The sequence below is a fragment of the Eurypyga helias genome, unplaced genomic scaffold (genome assembly GCF_000690775.1).
Source record: "Eurypyga helias isolate BGI_N326 unplaced genomic scaffold, ASM69077v1 scaffold4781, whole genome shotgun sequence".
In the NCBI taxonomy this organism is placed as follows: Eukaryota; Metazoa; Chordata; class Aves; order Eurypygiformes; family Eurypygidae; genus Eurypyga; species Eurypyga helias.
Window position 1 is genome coordinate 1 of NW_010228773.1, and position 17,326 is coordinate 17,326.

Below are 17,326 nucleotides of genomic sequence, written 5' to 3' on the forward strand. Positions count from 1 at the left end.
GGGCCGCAGCTCTGGGTGCGGGGATGGGCGCTCCGGGGCCGCTGCTCCCGCGGGCTGCGCTCCTCGCAGGTTCGGGATGCAGGTGCGCGTGAAGCCTTCTGCCTGCTGCGCCTGCACCGACACACTACAACTGAGAAGCTGCTGGTCTGTTCTGTTTTTCGGTTGCGGTTTTATTTTTAATAAATGCCCGGAGACGTCTCTGATGGGAAGGCTGAAACATCGCTGGGTTTTGGGGGTGTCTTGTCTGAGTTTTTAACAGTACAGAATGACTGCTTTGATTCTGCTCGCACATCTGTGATAATAAAAAGCCTTTTGGTGAGAGCAGCGTAGATAAAAAGCAATTACAAAAGCTGCCGTAATAAAGATACGATGTTGTGAATTCCGCTCCTGGAGCGTGTGTGAAGGTGCTGTGCCAAAGAAACCACAGATGCCTGTGCCTAGGGTTCACGCGACAGACCAAACTTCCGTAGGTAGTGCTGCCTTAAGAATGGGCAGAACTGGTGTGGGGAGAGACTTCTCGCTGCTGTTTAAAGCTTCTAAAGTATTGTGTTTGGATAATGTCCATAAAAGCTACTAGATCGTAAACTTTCAACTTCAGCTTGATAAACGTTGATACAAGCACAGGGGTGTATCTGCCGGCTGTGGCACTGGCTGTCAGTTCTCGCCCTTTGAACAAACCAGCCCTCTTCTAGGGAGGCTTAGACACTGTTACAGTCACCATCCAGGTTCCAGATTTGCAGAGGAAATCTGTTTGACTGGAAGTCTGAAGCTCTTTACTACTTGTCCAAGACCCCACATGGGGTGGCTTTCGGGATGGGGCTGGATTTCTTCTCCTGTCCTTCGCTATCAGTTTTTATTTCTACGTATAGTCTAATTAAACTGCCTGCTTCCTTGACTGTGCTGTTTTTATCTCTGGCTGCAGGTGACACTGAACATCTCCAGTGTTTCCGCTGTTCGATAGTGATACCGGTGTGTTCAGTTATGCGATGTCTCATAGTTTTAGACTGTAGCTGACTTACTGGCGCTGCTGTTGCTCTGCCTCACTGGTTTGATGACCTGGCTATAACTTTCTTGGTGTTTGAGGTACCAGAGGCTTTCCATTTATTTACAGTAATAATTAGAACTGTATTTCCTTTGGGATTGTCAGGCATTACCATAAGATCACTGTCTAACCTCACTTAATACAGAGGTTACTCTCATAGTAGTGGGACTGCTGTGTGCAGTGCATACAGCAATGGTCAGAATAGCTTTTATGCTGAAAATAGAGCAGTGTTCACTGGAACTTCCAAGATGGAGAGTGTAGTTGTGTGTCTGCTCTTGGGGAGTATCTCTGAGCAGGACGGCACTCTGAATTCAAACTAGTGCATGTCTGAGGTGTTTAAACTAGATCTGAAATTTAAAGTGCTTAAAATAAGACACCTTTAACAGCCAAAAATGAACTTATAGGGGAGTATTCCCCACAGCTTGGTGGTGTGAAATTCTTGTTTAGTTTCAGCCTGGAATTGCTGGTCCCACCAGAGCGAAGATCCATGTGACCAGTATGTTCGTCGACACCACTTTACTAACTGCCGTGCTTGAAAGCTTAGTGATGGAGAAAGCTGCTGCAGGCTTAACTCCTGAGGCTTCCAGAAAAGCTTATTCAATGGGCAGTTTCAGTTGACTTACCAAAACAAGCAATGCCACTTTTCTTTTCCTGGTTCCCTTAGCTGTAACATAAAAACGAGGGCACTGGCTGTTTGTAAAGGCTAACAGCAGCACTGTGGAAACTTGTATTTCAGGTCCCAAGACAACTGTATGGTGTTAGTATTGAGCAATCGGCTCGCTCTTTGCTCCGTGAGTAACTCTGTTCGTTACACCGGGCGGTTGGAAGGGCGGCCGTCGCTGCCGGAGAGCTCTGGGCCCAGACTAGGAATGGTACAGTTAATGCTGCACTCAGGCTAAATAACGAAGCTGCACGTGCTTATCGTTACACTGATGTACGAGGGAAGCATGACGCGGCTTTTCTCTTTAACCTCCTGTACTGTAAGGGGATAAAGAGGGAATACAGGTTTGACCGCGTGGCTGACAAACTTTGTTAGCACAAAGCCCTGTGCTGCGGGAGACCGAAGCTTTGTTCCTGTGTCTTCTGGTCAGATGTTGCCTTCAGCACGTTGTGATCTGCCCGGCGAGCCGGGTAACGTGGCCCTTGGAGCTGCGTGTGCATTGTTGGCTTGAAATGGTTCTTGGAGTCGGGCAGCTTAATCTTGTCTTGACAGCCGAATTTCACAGCTGGACCCCCAAGATTTCTAACTATGCTTTCTCTCAACCTTTAGCCTTTTACTGGTTGATTTATGTTAAAACCACTGCCCCTCCCACACCTGACAAGAAAAAACCTTCTTAATTTCTAGCTCTGAGTAGTTAACTGTAAGACTAGCTAAAGATAGCTGAAGACATGGATGTGATGATTTGGATCTTTTCATTTTGGCCAGAAAGCTAACTGCTTTACTTCTTACCTCTAAACGTCCGTAGTGCTTGTACAAGCTTTCAGTTGTGTTCTGCTTTGCTTCTGTATTGTGTATCCCAAATCGGGCAAGTGCTCTTTAATGAGAGTCGTAAACGAGTGTGCAAAACACTTAAACATCATCCTCTTCCCCTGCGTGGTGCTGCCTAAAGTGTTGGGGGTTACTGATGTACTTAATTACAGACATTCTGAAATAGGCACTCCTTTTAATAGATTTGTTAGAGTACCTTTAAAAATGAACTGTTGCTAAAATGAAGCTTGAGTTCTGGAAGTTTCCTTAATCCAAGGCTCTCTTTGCACAACAACTACACGTACTGTGTTTTTCATTGTATAGTTAAGTCTTGTAAGCCAAAAGACGGGGTGTTGCTGTTGGTCAGTCTGCTGGGGACAGACAGCTTTAGCAGATGCGACGGCTTTGTTCTTTGGGGTGACTATGCTACGACTGCGGAACTCTAATCTTTTCTTTATTGTTGCTGCAGAAACTCCAGATGAAAATGGCAAAACCCAACGAGCTGACAGTCTCCTCATGAAGAAGATAAAGAAAAAAAAGAAAAAGAAACACCGGGAAGATATGAGGGGAAAACGGCTGAAGATGTACAATAAGGAAGTGCAGACGGTGTGTGCTGGACTCACTCGCATCGACAAAGAGGCTCTGTCTCAAGGGCAGTGTGATAACTTAGAAATGAACAAGGAATCCTTCCGGTATCTGAAGGATGAGCAGCTCTGCAGACTGAATTTGGGTATGCAGGAATATCGAATACCCCAGGGAGTACAAACACCGTTTGTGACACATCAGGAGCATTCTGTTCGCAGCAGCTTCCTGAAAACTGGCACTAAATTTAGTAACTTCATTCACGAAGAACATCAGTCCAATGGGGGTGCTCTGGTCCTTCACGCTTACATGGATGAACTCTCATTTTTGTCTCCAGTGGAGATGGAGAGATTTGCGGAGGAGTTTCTTGCGTTGTCATTCAGTGAAAACGATAAAAACGCAGCTTACTATGCTTTAGCCATAGTGCATGGGGCAGCTGCTTACTTACCAGACTTCCTGGATTACTTTGCTTTTAACTTTCCTAACACTCCAGTGAAAATGGAAATTTTGGGCAAGAAGGACATTGAAACAACAACAATCTCAAATTTTCACTCTCAGGTAAGAACTGTTTAAAGGGGTAAAAGCTGTACACCACCTGGATTTGATGAGTCTCATTGATCCAGAGCAGGGATGGCCTAGGATAGGTGAGGCGCAGATTTTTCTCTGAGCAGGTGAAAAAAGATGCTGTTGGGACTGCTGCTGCCGTGCTGGTTATTCCTGTTTCTGCTTAAAGCTCTTGAGCGCGCCGGTAGCTGGTGAGACGCGGTTCTGACGCTGTGGACCGTGGCCTGTAGGCAGGCCTGCACTGATCTTGCAGGCTTTTAGTTGGCCTGCTAAACCTGGGAGAACGCTGGGCTGCTGCAAAGCAGGCAAGTCTGGGAGAGTCTTGCAGGTTGCAAGTACTAACGCTGTTTTGTCTGTTCGACAGATCTGTGGGGGTTTTTGCAGTGAGGTTGCTTTTCAGGTTTTCGTATATCATTCACAACAGAAGTTTTCTCACGTGTTAATTTTGCCAGTAGCTGCTGGGTGTTTAAACTTTCCAACTTCAGAGCTGGTTAGAGTATCTTTTTAATTGCCTCTGGAAATGCTTTCATTTTACATACTGCCCTGCTTTCCACTGTAGGCTTAAGCTATCTTAAATTCTCAAACTGTATCTCCCTTTGTCTGAAAAGGATGCAGCAGCAATAACTAAGCTAATTTCAAGATTCCCATCTGAAAAAGTCCTTGCATCTGACTCTCGGGATCAAGCTTAGAAGCATTGTTGAACGTACAGCAACATCAGGGTTTAGATTTGTTCCTGATGGAATAAAACCTCGTGTTCTGGTCTGAGGACAGGTACAAACTGCTGATTACTCTTCAAGTCTTTAGTCAAAGACCTTCGCTACTCCTGCTGCTTCACCTGCTGGAAGGAAAAACCTGGAACTGTAGTTGGGTGCAGGTCAGTGCTGTTGAACAGACCTTTAGCAGCAGACTGAAATGGTGATGCTTGTGCTTGGGGTAGCCGGGTCTTCCCAGACTTCACCAAACGCTTACAGGTGAGGCTGGCACGGGAGAAACACTTCCAGTGTTACCTGAGTTACTCTGGTCACCTGGGGAGCCCTTGAACCAGCATTTGGCATCGATACTGTTAAATTGGTGATCCTGACAGCTCGTGAATTTATCTGACAGTGAATAGCTGCTCCGGCACTTACTTCTTGGTAATTTCCGGCTTCTGTTTCCTGGTTTAAGTAGCTCTTTCTGCTGAGGGAGTTGCGTCGGAGCGCGCGGAACTCCAGAGTCAGTCTGCGTGAGGCGCGCACAGACCGCTGCGGTCGGCGAGAGCGCCTTCGCGCAGTGTGCGCCTCTGCTCCACGGATGTGGGACTTGTGCACAGGTTGGGTTTTAGTCTTCTCTACTAGGGGTTTTACCTGTGTTCTTTGGCATGATGATTACATGCTGATAACTTCTTTGAGTACATGCCATGACCCCCTAAAATGGCTAAAGAGCCCAGACGGCTGTTTAACAGTTACCCCTTCTCGGTGCGTGTCTGTCTTGTGACACGAATAGCCTGCAAATACGTGTGAGGAAGGTGTGGTAGTAAGAGGCTTCACTGGGTTACAGTCGGTGCTGGTATTTCAATTAATTCTATTTTATGTGCTGTCTAAACTTGATTAAGATTGAGTCATGACAAAGGTTCAGCTGGTGTGGAATGCCTGGTTCACCATGACCCAGTTAATCCTCTCTGGCTGAAGTATGTTAGTGCACTTCCTGTGCAGGGCAGACAGAAATACCGTCTCGAGCGGAACCCTTCAGAGAAGGGAGGTGATGGTGAAGTACCCAGCGTATGGGTGCGCTTGAAGTGGTGGGTTCAACTATGGTGTCTGCATGCTGTGAAAATTCAGGGTTTGCAAGCTAGCTCACCTTTAAGGAGAGAGCGCTGAAATGCCAGGCTGGAGCAGAGGGGGGCAAGTCTGGTTCTGACACCGCTGTTCTTGACAGCCCTCTTGAGGAATGAGCAGATTGGCCAGGCTTCGCTTTGGACCATCCTGTGGGAGACGTTGTACAATACAAACACGCTTGCTCGTTGCGCCCTTGCCGCTGAAGCATGTTACGCTGCTGTTGTGTGCTGTTCTTGGTGCCCAGTTAAGTCACCTCCCTTGTCGGCTGAACCTTCCGTAGGCCTGAACAGTTTGCTCTATGACTGTGCGGTGGCCAGGGGATTTCGAGCGTTAGGTAGCCTGGAGTCCTGGAGACTCGGTGTCAGGAAATCAGAATGTGATCTGTTAACTGAAAGTTAATGTGACCTTTGGCTTGTACGGCGTTTGGCTGTTTGTGTAGCTTTCTCAGACAAACTGAGTTTCAGGGAGGATGTGAATCTACCGCAAACTACGGGCTTCAGTCTGGAAGATCCATGAAAGTCTAGTGATAATTAACTCCGGCTGTTTGTGTAGCTTCTCAGACAAACTGAGTTTCAGTGAGGATGTGAATCCACCGCAAAGTACTGGCTTCAGTCTGGAAGATTCATGAAAGTCTAGTGATAATTAACTCCCTTGAAAGGTGAATTCTTTGTTCTCGGGGCAGTGAGGACCATGTAAACGGAACCTTTGTAACAAAGCACTCCAACGTGTATTTGTAGTAGAACTCTTTGGTTTCTCTATATAAAAACAATTAAGGTTCAGTGCTCTCTGGATTTTTTGCTTGCAGGCAGGCTCTGGCTCGTTTGGTCTAGTACTTGAGTGTTAAAGCTAAGCCCTAGTTTGGAGCCATTCTCTTGGACTAAGAGCCTCTGAGACTCAAGTCACTGCACAGTAGTAGTTGGTACGCTTCCTTTGTTCACGGACATGCTTCCGTTTGGAAGCGCTTAGTGGAGCAGCGAGAATGAACTCCTATTTTCCCTCTCTGTTCCAGTGCTACTGCTTCTAGGGCTACCTGGTGAATTGGGGTCCGTCTAGACGTGAAAAACTACTTCTGCTTTTTTCCAAGAAGCTCCAGCAGGCCAGGTGGGTTCTCTGTATGGTCCAGAGAACAGCTGAACGGTCAGAGGAGTGGGATTTCTGGGAACAGGAGAGGAAAGAGGTTGGGGAAGTAGGTTTTGCATAAGCTGCTACTGCTTCTGGGAAGGAGCTGGGAGAAGCAGCCAACGGGTGATAATAGGGTAAGTTTTCTGACTGTCAGAAAAGGTTATGGTGTTCCTGACAGGTTTGGTTAAGGAGCCGTGTTGCAGTTGCACTATCTGCCCGTCTTAACTCTTCTTACTTCTGGAAAAAGGTCCCCCCTGGAAGGGCACTTCCCATTTAGCAGAAGCTGTCCAAGTACGGAAAGCAGAAATTGTGCATCGGTACTGCAGGCTTTGCTTTACCGCTTAAGCCAGATAAATGATGCCCAACTGCCTTACTGAAGCATCTGTCAGGCTTTAGTGCACCACCACTGTGCTGTAGTGGCATGTCACAGCCCTTGCTTTGTTGTAACCGGCGAGCTGCCTTGTGTTCCAGCTTGGCTCCTCGTAGCAAGCGTGGCTGGCTTCGCAGCTCACTTGCCATACTAAAATATTGTCCCAACTGATTCATGCTTTTCTTGAAACCGGAGCGAATATTCTGAAACTTAACCTCCTTTGTCTCAAGCTTGTGCCTCACCTGCGTGTCCCCTTGCCCTGCAGAGGTGCTCCTTGCCTCACCCTTCACGAGGCAGGGGTCTGAATCACCCCGGGGATGTGCAAACACACATCTGCAACTTCCACAGGAAACGCTGGTGCTGTCTGCTTCTGTTCTCACTCAAGCATGTGAAACGCTGATAAGCACCTCATTCAGCTGCTCTGAAACGTCCCCATGAACACCAAGAGCTGTTCTTAAATAGCCTGTAACTTCACTTGCAGCGTGGTACTGCGTGGAGTAGGGGATGCACGGGGTGGTGAGAGCTGCTTGGCCTTTTGAAAGGGCATGGGGCGCCCGAGTGGTCTTACAGGCTCAGTGGTCCTTTTACAGCAGGAAGGACCACGGGTGATCTGATCTGTAGACAGTGGCAGTTAGTGCTCGGGTGATCTGATCTGTAGACAGTGGCAGTTAGTGCTCATGTGACCCACGAGTGTTTTTGGAGAGGTGTAGTGAATGAGTTGTAGCCATGAAGGTGCTGTGGTAGTAAGTTATTAACATCTGACAGCTGTGTAAACGGGAATGACCTGGTCTGAGTTCCTAAACAAGCACTGAACCTCAAACAAAAACAAGAAACTGAAAAAGGTCCTAGTGGATATAACAAGGTGACTCAGGGATTTCATAGTCTTGCCTTCCTGAAAAGGGGGTGTGCGAAGTTAGCCCCGATGTTCATGTAGCGTTAAGAGCGCACCTAGAGCGCTTGGCCAAGAAAAGGCCAAGCAGTTGGCGAGAAGATGCAGCAGGGAGGTTCCTGAGTCTTCCTCTGTGCTTGGGTGGTTTAGTGGCCCCTGAGCACAGTGCCTGTTCTTTTAGATGGTCGTGAACACGCTCGTTACCACACACAAAGTGTTGGCATACTCTGTATTCTTGAGACCACTAACCTAACCAGTGGTACTGGTATTTGTGCTGCTCTGCAGAAATTAAGGAAGAGGTAGAAATGGGGTGTGAAGGAAGTCCTTGCTGCATATTGAACTACTTCCTGTGGGGTTGAGGCGCTTGAGATGACTGCTACAGCCTGCTGGGGATTGCCGTGAGTTAGTCTGTATTTTCAGTGTAAATACCTCCTGGTTTGACTTCTCACGTGTATATATTTATTTAAGTTCTATTAAAAACTAGTAAAACATGGAAATCCAAGATTTCCTTTGTACTTCTCATGTTTCCTTTGTAGCTGTTGAATTTTTTTCCGTTGAATTCCAATGCATTAAAAAATGTTAAATCTCCTAGGTTAGCGTTGCCTTTGAAAACACAAGGAAGAGCTGCATATGGTATCCCAGTCCATTTTAACTCGTGGCAAGCCCCTGTGAAGTACTAGTGGATCTCGGCAGGTGGTGTCAGGAGAACAAACCTCACCTGGAACTCGCTGGAATAGCACCAGGCAGTTGAAGCAGCTGGCATTTCAGCTCCGGGTTCTCCCCTGGGTGCCCAGAACCAGACCGGTGCTGCAGGTTTCCAGTGGGCAGCAGGCGAGAGAGTTCCCCTTCGCTGGTGCTGGATGTGAACTCCTACAGTAACGTTGTACTAGGATTTGGAGGCTTCACTTTCTGCGCGGGCAGCAGCCGGGAGGAGGTAACAGCCTCTGAAGACAGCGCCTGGTTCGCAGTCTGTGTGGTCAAACCCCGAAGGGTCAGCATGTGCTCATCCCACTGCTGGTCCGAGGGGCGTGAAGGCAGGGTGAGCTGCACAGTGACCTCCGAGAGCGAGGTAGGGTGTAAACTCGTACACAGCAGGTAGAGGTGATGCGGTGCAGCAGCTGGTTTAGGTGGGAGGAGTAAAGCTGTACGCAAAGTCATCTTTGGCTCCTGCTTAGCTTGTGCAGTCAGTGCAGAACTGCCAACTGCGTGTGCACATGGCTGAAGGAGGGAGGACTCACAGGAGTGAGCTGAACTCTGTAATTAAGAAGCTAAGTATCTATGGTGGTTGCTGGAGGATAACATTGCAGCAGTAACGGTAACGATTGCTTTATTAGTCTCCCCTAATTTACCTTAAACAGCTTCACGGAGTAGTTTAACTCCATCTGATTTGTTGGCTAAACTGCAAAACTTCCAACTAAAAACTGCTTCGTTCACATCTAAACGGAGTTAAAAGGTGCCACACTTTGTGAACCTGACTGAAACTGGGAATTAACCCTCCGTCCTTCGTACCTGGCCCAGGGCTTGGCCGCAGAGGGGGGCTGCATTTTTCACCACAGTGGGGGCTGGCTGGGACTCGGACACAACTCACTACACAAACCAGACTCCGTACGACAGGGTTCCTGATCTGTTGGGGTTGAGGAGCTGCTGCATCTGTGTGCAGCCTGCTCCGTGGCCATATGGCACGTTACAGCTGCAGTCCCGAGGACGAGGCCAGGGAATGCTGGAGTCCCGCCAGCAGGTCTCTGCCGAGAACAGGAAATTGGCAGGAAAAGTTTCCAGACGACCTGGGAAGTGGGACAGTCTGTGCCTTGGAGGGTGTCAGAAAGCCGTGAGTGAGACTAGTGTTTCTGGCTGCAGCAGCGACAGCAGGTTATATGGTCAGTGGGAATCCTGAAACCGTACAGGAATGCTGGATATCCAGCTAGGCCGCTCACTTCCTCAGTGCTGTTGTCCAGTGCTGTGTATTCACTCCAGCAGTATCGCCAGACCCGCTGCCTGAAGTACGCAGGTCTTTCACTGCAGGCCTGGGAAAAGACCCGCAGGATGTGTGCGCAGGGAAGGACACGCACACCAAAGGAAACGTGGAGGCCACAGTCAGCTGCACGAAGGAGCGGAGTTAAAGTGTGCTGGTGAAAGGCTGTCGCAGTGAAACTGTCTGGATTTCAGTCAGCCTGGAAGCGTTGGATTGTCCCTGAGTTAGTCAAATACTAACTTCATTAGTCAAACTTGACGAGTATTTTCTGTCAGGGATAGGGACAGGAGTTCTCTGGGGATACCCCCGGGGCATCTGTTCTGAACAGTCTGCATATTCCCAAGGGCATCTCTAATGGGATAAACGTAGAGGAGTCCAGGATTCATCTTGGCTGTGGCTAGTGCGTGGTGTCAGTCCGTTTCAACCTCTTGTAAGTGAACTAAAGCTGAGGTGGTGTTGCCTTTTCCTTTCCGGCCGCTCAGGTCAATCGGACGTACTGCTGTGGCACCTACAGAGCAGGACCGATGCGGCAGATCAGCCTTGTTGGAGCAGTGGATGAAGAAGTTGGGGACTACTTCCCGGAATTTCTAGACATGTTAGAAGAATCTCCGTTTCTCAGAGTAAGCAGTAACCTGTGCTGTTTTGTTTAGTGCGCTCTAGATATTTCAACTATTATTTTTATGTATTGCCAAGTAATTGGAAACCCTGTTTTCTCTTGTTGATGTGCTGATCGTTTGGGCTCCTGAGGTATGTGCTTTCCTGTGGCCAGATGAAAGGCGCTCAATTAGGTAGCTGCAGTTGTGTGAATAATTAAAAACTAAAATATAGTTTATCACATAGATGCACTGCATAACCACCTGCTTCCCTGTAAACTACGTTTGATAAGTGAGCTTGGAGTGTGTTTCACCTCTCGAGTGTCCGTTAGTCTCTGATCGATTCTTTTGACAGCGAACGTGAACCAGTTTTACCAAAGGCATTGTTTAATTTTTCTATCTCACCCAGTGTTCTGTGTTATGTGTGTGTTGTGGGTTGTTTTGGTTTTGTTTTTTAGATGACTCTGCCCTGGGGTACTCTTTCTAGTCTCAGACTGCAGTGCAGGTCGCAAAGTGACGATGGTCCCATCATGTGGGTGAGGCCGGGAGAGCAGATGATCCCAACAGCTGATATGCCAAAATCACCATTCAAGCGGCGCCGGTAATGTTTTGCTTTCCTTTCCATATTAAAGGTAAAACATTGCAGTCACGTCTGTGTTGGATTTGACAGCAAAACCTAAATGCTTCATGTGTAACTTGTCCGTCAGAGGGCTAATTCACAGATTTCAGTTTCATTTAATTTCTGTTTCAGACTGACAAACACCTTGTTTGTGATGACTGCTTTATTTCACTGCTTCTTGCAGTAGTATGTTCTAGATCAATGCTTGAAATCCCTTTTTTTTTTTTTATTATCCTTCAGGAGGCTTTTTATTCACCTTATTTCAAACTACTGGCGAGTGAAATGCTCTGAACCGGCAGATACCCTTACGGTGTTCCTGCCGCGGTTCAGTGTTGGTGCTGCAGCGCTGTAACGCTGCCTGCCTTCCTAGGAAACGCTGTGGTGAACGTGCTTGCCATCCTCCTCGGTGTGCTACCGAGCAGCTTTTGGGAGATAAAGAACTAGAAGCGTATTTTAATTGTAACGTCAAGCAGAACTTTTGGACGTACTCCCAAATGACCTCAGTGACTATTAAAATAGCACTGTTTTGCATAATGTTAAATTCCAGGAAGAATTCTTTCAGCACAGAGGACAAATATTTTTATGGTGATTGGATTGGTTTTGTGAGGTTTGAGCTCAACCTGAATTGTGCTTTGCTGTATTGATTGCAATCTCTTGTTGAATAAGCACCTAGAAGAAGTTGGAGGGAAGTGCTTTGGCCTTTGATTTTGAAGCCTGCAGCGGACTAGCAGTTTAAGATGATTTTAATACAAGTATCTTCAGTCTGAAACATTTCTTGGTGTGTCTTTTTATCCTCTTATAGGTCAATGAATGAAATAAAGAATCTCCAGTACCTACCTCGGACCAGCGAGCCCCGTGAGGTTCTGTTTGAAGACAGAACAAGAGCTCACGCTGATCACGTGGGTCAGGGGTTTGACTGGCAGAGTACAGCTGCTGTGGGCGTGCTGAAGGCTGTACAGTTTGGGGAATGGTGAGTGCCACTGAAATGCAACTGTTAAAGTAGGGGAGAGTCGTTCTAAACGTTTTCCCTCTTAAAAAAAAAGCCCTTGGGAAACAAGCCCAATCTAAGAAATGGTTTAAACGCTGATTCTGAACGTTTTCCCTCTTAAAAAAAGAAAAGCCCTTGGGAAACAAGCCTAATCTAAGAAATGGTTTAAACGCTGTGATGAGATAAATGCCGCCTAGAGCTTGGAAAACACAAGCAACCCACCTACTATTTTTCCCTCTTCCTGAGGTCGTAGAAAAGTTCTAACAGCAGTTAGCAGAGAACTTTAGTGACATACAGAACAAGCCATAAGATGCCATGCCTGGACTGTCACCTGGGATTCTTCTCCTGAACAGATATATTGATGGTAACTTCCGTACCGTCATCCAAGAACTCAGTGTAATGAGCTTCACCGCTACAGTGCTGTCTCATCTGGTGTGCCCAGGACATCGCTGTTGACCTTGCACAGAAACTGGTCTTGCGTTGTTGCTATCTCTAGCAATTGCAGTAGAGATTGGATAGCATCGTTAGCAGTATCATTAGATTTTCCTATGAGTTATAGGTGCCAGAACTTCCTTTGCTCTGATTCACAGCTACTCGTTGCTTCGGCTTCAGAATTACTCTACTTCAGTTTTTCCTTTAATGCAGAATTAGTCTAATTATAGAATGGAAGAATTGAGGTAAATTCTGGTTCCTAGAACATGCAGAACTTTGATACTGGCAATTTGAACCTCGTTCTTGGACATTTCAGTACAGTATTTATCCACAAAAAGATCACTTGTGCATGCATCAAGAAAGATGTAAAATGGGAAAAAGACAACTATGAATTATACCTCCTTTTCAAAGTACCTGTATCGAGAAGTGATGAGACTGGGTGCACAGTGTAAACTGAAGTAGGCCATTGCTTCAGTGACACTTTCTGCTGGAAAGAGCTGTAATTCTCGAATTCCAATTCTTAAATTCTTGGTATTCTCCTCTTTTCCTAGGAGTGACCAGCCTCGTATAACCAAAGATGTGGTCTGTTTTCATGCTGAAGACTTCACGGACGTTGTGCAGAGGCTTCAGCTGGACCTGCATGAACCTCCGGTGTCACAGGTATTGGATCTTCCCTAGTGACAGCTTGTGCTTAGCACTTTTGGCAGCAGCTTCTGACAGTGTTCAGGTCTGCGGTGTAGCCAGCCCTGCTGTATCCTGGGGAACCCTCAGTTCACAGCTCCGGCGATTTCCCTTATCGTGCTTCAGAACAGAACAGTTCAGTGGGAAAGGACTTACAGCGATTACCTAGTACGACTGCTTTTCCTTTCCACCGAGCTGGGGTTTAGGAGTTGATTAAGGAGTCATGTAGGCCTGGTTTTGGTTTTTCTCATACGCTGTTGTCTTAGGATGTGGAGGCACCTAAACTCAGTCCTGTCAGGCAAGACAGTGCAGCTTCACGTCGGAGCTCCTGTTTCCAACTCTAACTGCAGTGCTCTGAGCTGTTTGCTGTCCTCCAACGTGTACCTTAGAGAAATTGTGTTTTAAAAGTCTAATTCTCATTTAAATTTGAGGTTTTACCTGCTAAACATTGATTTAGACAGGAAATACATTGAAAATAGGTGGATACTGAATTACTTGGAGTGTATACCACTAACTTTACCATCTTTCCTTCTCTCAGTGTGTTCAATGGGTGGATGAAGCCAAACTAAACCAAATGAGACGGGAAGGCATTCGCTATGCTAGAATTCAGTTGTGTGACAATGACATCTACTTCATCCCTAGAAATGTCATTCATCAGTTCAAAACCGTGTCAGCAGTCTGCAGCTTAGCCTGGCACATAAGACTTAAACAATACCACCCCGTGGGGGAGACTTCTCAGACCGCAGACAGCAATTCAAGCTCGAACAGTAGTGTTCCTGGAAAGAGAGAGGCAGAAGGCCAGCCCCCGTGTGCGAGTGTCAAACTAGAGTCTGAAGAACCAGGTGTAGAAACGCAGCTTACAGCAGGGGCGCTCGCCTCCTCTGCTGCTTCGCTATCAGGACTTGTACAAGCAGATCAGGTGGCCCAGCCCCTTCCAGGTTTGAAAGTAGAGTCTGATCAGCACCACGGCCCGCAGGATCATACAGGCTCTTCTGTCTGATATGTATATAAGCAAATGTTTTTTAACAACTTTTTAAAATTTTGATGTGAAGTTATAGTTTTATAACTGGCTTATGTTTTATTGGAGAAATCTTGCCTATAATTCTATAGAGAAAGGTGACATTCCAAAAATGTCAAGCATATCTTTTTTACACAGATTATGCAAAATCCAAGTTGTATTTTAACCCCTTAGTACAACCTGTACCAGTGGTCTACCACTTCTTTCTGTTTAAGTGAAGAGATATTTAATATCTCCAAGTCAGAATCAAATTCCTCCAGGAACATAAAACGATTGAACTGTATTGGTCGGTGTTACTTCCCTGCTTTTATCTCTAATCTTCACCAGAAAGCGATGCTTTTGTAGAAGACTTGCAAAGTGACTTTCCCATCTTGTTTTAATTGCTAAAAAAAAAAAAAGCAGCAAGCACAGCACTTTTGATGATTTGTGAAACCTTTGGTATGTCTGTTCTTGACACGCTGGTTTATATACAAGTTGGGTTTGTATACAAGCTATAGACATTGATCTCCCTGCAGTTCCTACAAAGGTGACCTGTAAAATTAACTGGAGCAAGTGTCTGATCCTGTTGAAATGCAACGACTTACTGACCTAACACTTCCCATAGCACTGCTTACATTGTTTGGTGTGAGGGTTTTGCTTCCAAAATACATCTGCCCTGAACATGGTTAATACTCGTGTCCAAGCTAGAGAACCTGTTGGTAGTCTTGTGGAGGAAACTGCTATCTTTGAGCACTTTAAGGCTATTTTAAAATACTAACCGACTCGGCAGCTCGTTTTGATCCGGCCATAACGTGTCCAAGGAGCCACACTTCCCTTGTACTGATGCACTTATAGAATAGCGCTGAGCTGCTACCTGACTCGCACAGTAAGGCTGTCCTTGTTCTAGGAAGTTCTGTATTACTGTTTCACAATAAAAAGTATTATGGCATCGGACTGCTGTTTCCATGTGTAGCTTCTGGGTGCCCAGGTACTGTGGAAGAATCAGTGGCACGTGCTAGCGCTGTAGAGTGTCAGCTATCGGCAGTTTTTAAACAGTATTTCTGGATGTTAACGTGTAGCCTGTATTTGACTTTCACTCGCCCCCGTTACTGCTGCCCTTTCCAGTCATCAAAAGGAGAAGTCCTGTCCGTCTCTCCTGTCCCCCTCCCCACATTTAGAGTACAAGATGGGTTTTGATGCAACTTAAGCTGTCTCCAGACAACCTTGTTTGTTCTGATCCTCGCTGGGGTAGGAAAGATTTGAAACACTATGTTAGACTAGACAAAAGCAAAGATGCTGTGTTAGTTCTGGATGCATCTTTTTAATGTCAATTATTACTCTTCTCTTTATAAGGGTCTCTAAAATATGTTACTCTATTATAAATCTTACTTTGTGCAATATTGTTTGTGTAGGCTTTTATATACATATTAGCACCTCAGTGTAGAGGTCACTATTTTAAACTGATAGAAAAATAATCCTCAGAAGATACTGCAGTGATTAGTTAGAACCTGTATTACTCCTTCTGTGTATGTATGTATTGTCTTCGGTACAAAAATGAGGACTAGGAAATATTTCAATTTAAAACTAATTTACAGATTGAAGTGGTAGTGACTTGTTTAGTAATCTGTGTAAATAAGGTGTTAGAATGGAAAGCTTTTATGATGGAAAGTAATGTGATTCATGCAGGGGTGTAATTTTAATCTTAGCAGAAATTCTAGATGACCCAGACCGGTCCGTAAATGAGCCGTCTGTTCTCTGGTGGGTTTTTTCTACTCTTTACGTTGAGAGGAATTCCATAGCTTTAAGGGTTGTGCAAAGTAAAATTCCTCACAGGCAATAGTGGTTTCAGTTCATCCTTCACATTCAAAGATCGTATTCCCCAAGGCTGTTCCTTCTTACGAAGTCTGCTAGTCTTCCAAGTGCCCGTGTCGCTTCCACGTGTGCGATTCTTGGGTCGTGTCCATAGAGGGAGAGCGATACAGCCGGCACTGCGTATCCCCTCAGGAATTGACAGCTCGGCAGACGCCGCCACGGGTCTGCACGCGTTCCTGTAAAGGCAGGACGGACCGACCGGGAGCCCCCGTAGGCCAGCTTGTCTGTTCTGTAGTGAAAGCTGGAGGAGAAGGAAGAGGGGATAGGTTTGGAAGTCCTTGTGAATTCTGGTAGCGTTTTTTCAGCTGGAGGGAGGACGACGAGCGGAGTGGTGCGTGTTGCTTTCACACGGTAGCGTTGGAGACATCTGAAATCCCAGGGAGATGCTCCAACTTAGCTCTGGACGGAGGGACACGAGGACAGGATCATGCTCTCCGTGCTGTTCAGTTAGTAACGCGGTATCTAGTGTCAGATGTAAATACAGAGATGTGTCCTCAGATGACCTGAGCTGGCTGCTGCTGTTCTGGCGTGCTCGGGAGATCGAGGAGAGGAGCAAACTTGATCAAAATCTACCACCCCGGTACCTTCGCGGCTTTGGTACGATTTCACCAAAGTGACGAACCGCTTTCCCAGCCCACGTGGCGTAACGTGGGAGAGGGACTGCTTATGGAGCTGGTGGCTGTGCTGGCCAGCTGCTGCTTCAAGGTCACTCCGATCGCACCGAGAACGGGGACAGGATTAGGACAGCGCCTTGATGCGGAAGATGCAAACGCTTCCCAGACAAGAGATGAGGAACGCTGGCTTTTGTAGGCTGTAGCTGTTCAGGAATGAAGTGACGAGCTCAAGCCGCTTAGCGCTCGCTGTGCAAGGCGGATCTCCGGGTAAATCCGCCAGACTCGTGTTAAAGAGCTGGCTGTTGGAATTTCTCTGCGGGACTCTTAAAGCAGCCTGTGTCCCAAGAGGCTCACTTTGGCAAGTGTCATGGGCGGTTCTGACAGTTCCCAGCGGTGCCCAGGTAGATACGGAGCCGTCCGTAACGCTGAACGCACTGGTCAGCCGCCGCGGCTCCTCGGCTCTCCCCGCGCTGCGGCGGTTGAGGAGAAGAGGCTCTGCGCTGCAGACAGCCGCCCGCCGGGCGCGCCAGCGGGAACGCGGCCTTCCGTCTTAAGGGAAGTGCTGTGGATGAAGAAGGTCCCTTGGGCTGAAGGCCCAACCAAGCTCAGTTGTGCTAGAAGTGGGCGAGCAAAAGGCGACGTGAAGGTGAAACGTCAGCTGGCGTCAGTTCCTCCCTCCCGTGTACGTGCCACGAGCCGTTCGTGCA

General features: G+C 47.0%; 1 protein-coding gene across 1 annotated transcript; it reads left to right on the forward strand.

The window, feature by feature from the left end:
- Positions 1-2,979: 2,979 nt before the first annotated feature.
- RSBN1 (round spermatid basic protein 1) lies at positions 2,980-14,553 on the forward strand (the record flags this gene model as incomplete). Its single annotated transcript, XM_010160121.1, has 6 exons — positions 2,980-3,650; positions 10,306-10,443; positions 10,875-11,017; positions 11,838-12,005; positions 13,007-13,115; positions 13,675-14,553. Coding segments are annotated over 6 exons (1,691 nt in total), but the record flags the coding sequence as incomplete, so codon positions are not given.
- Positions 14,554-17,326: the final 2,773 nt, after the last annotated feature.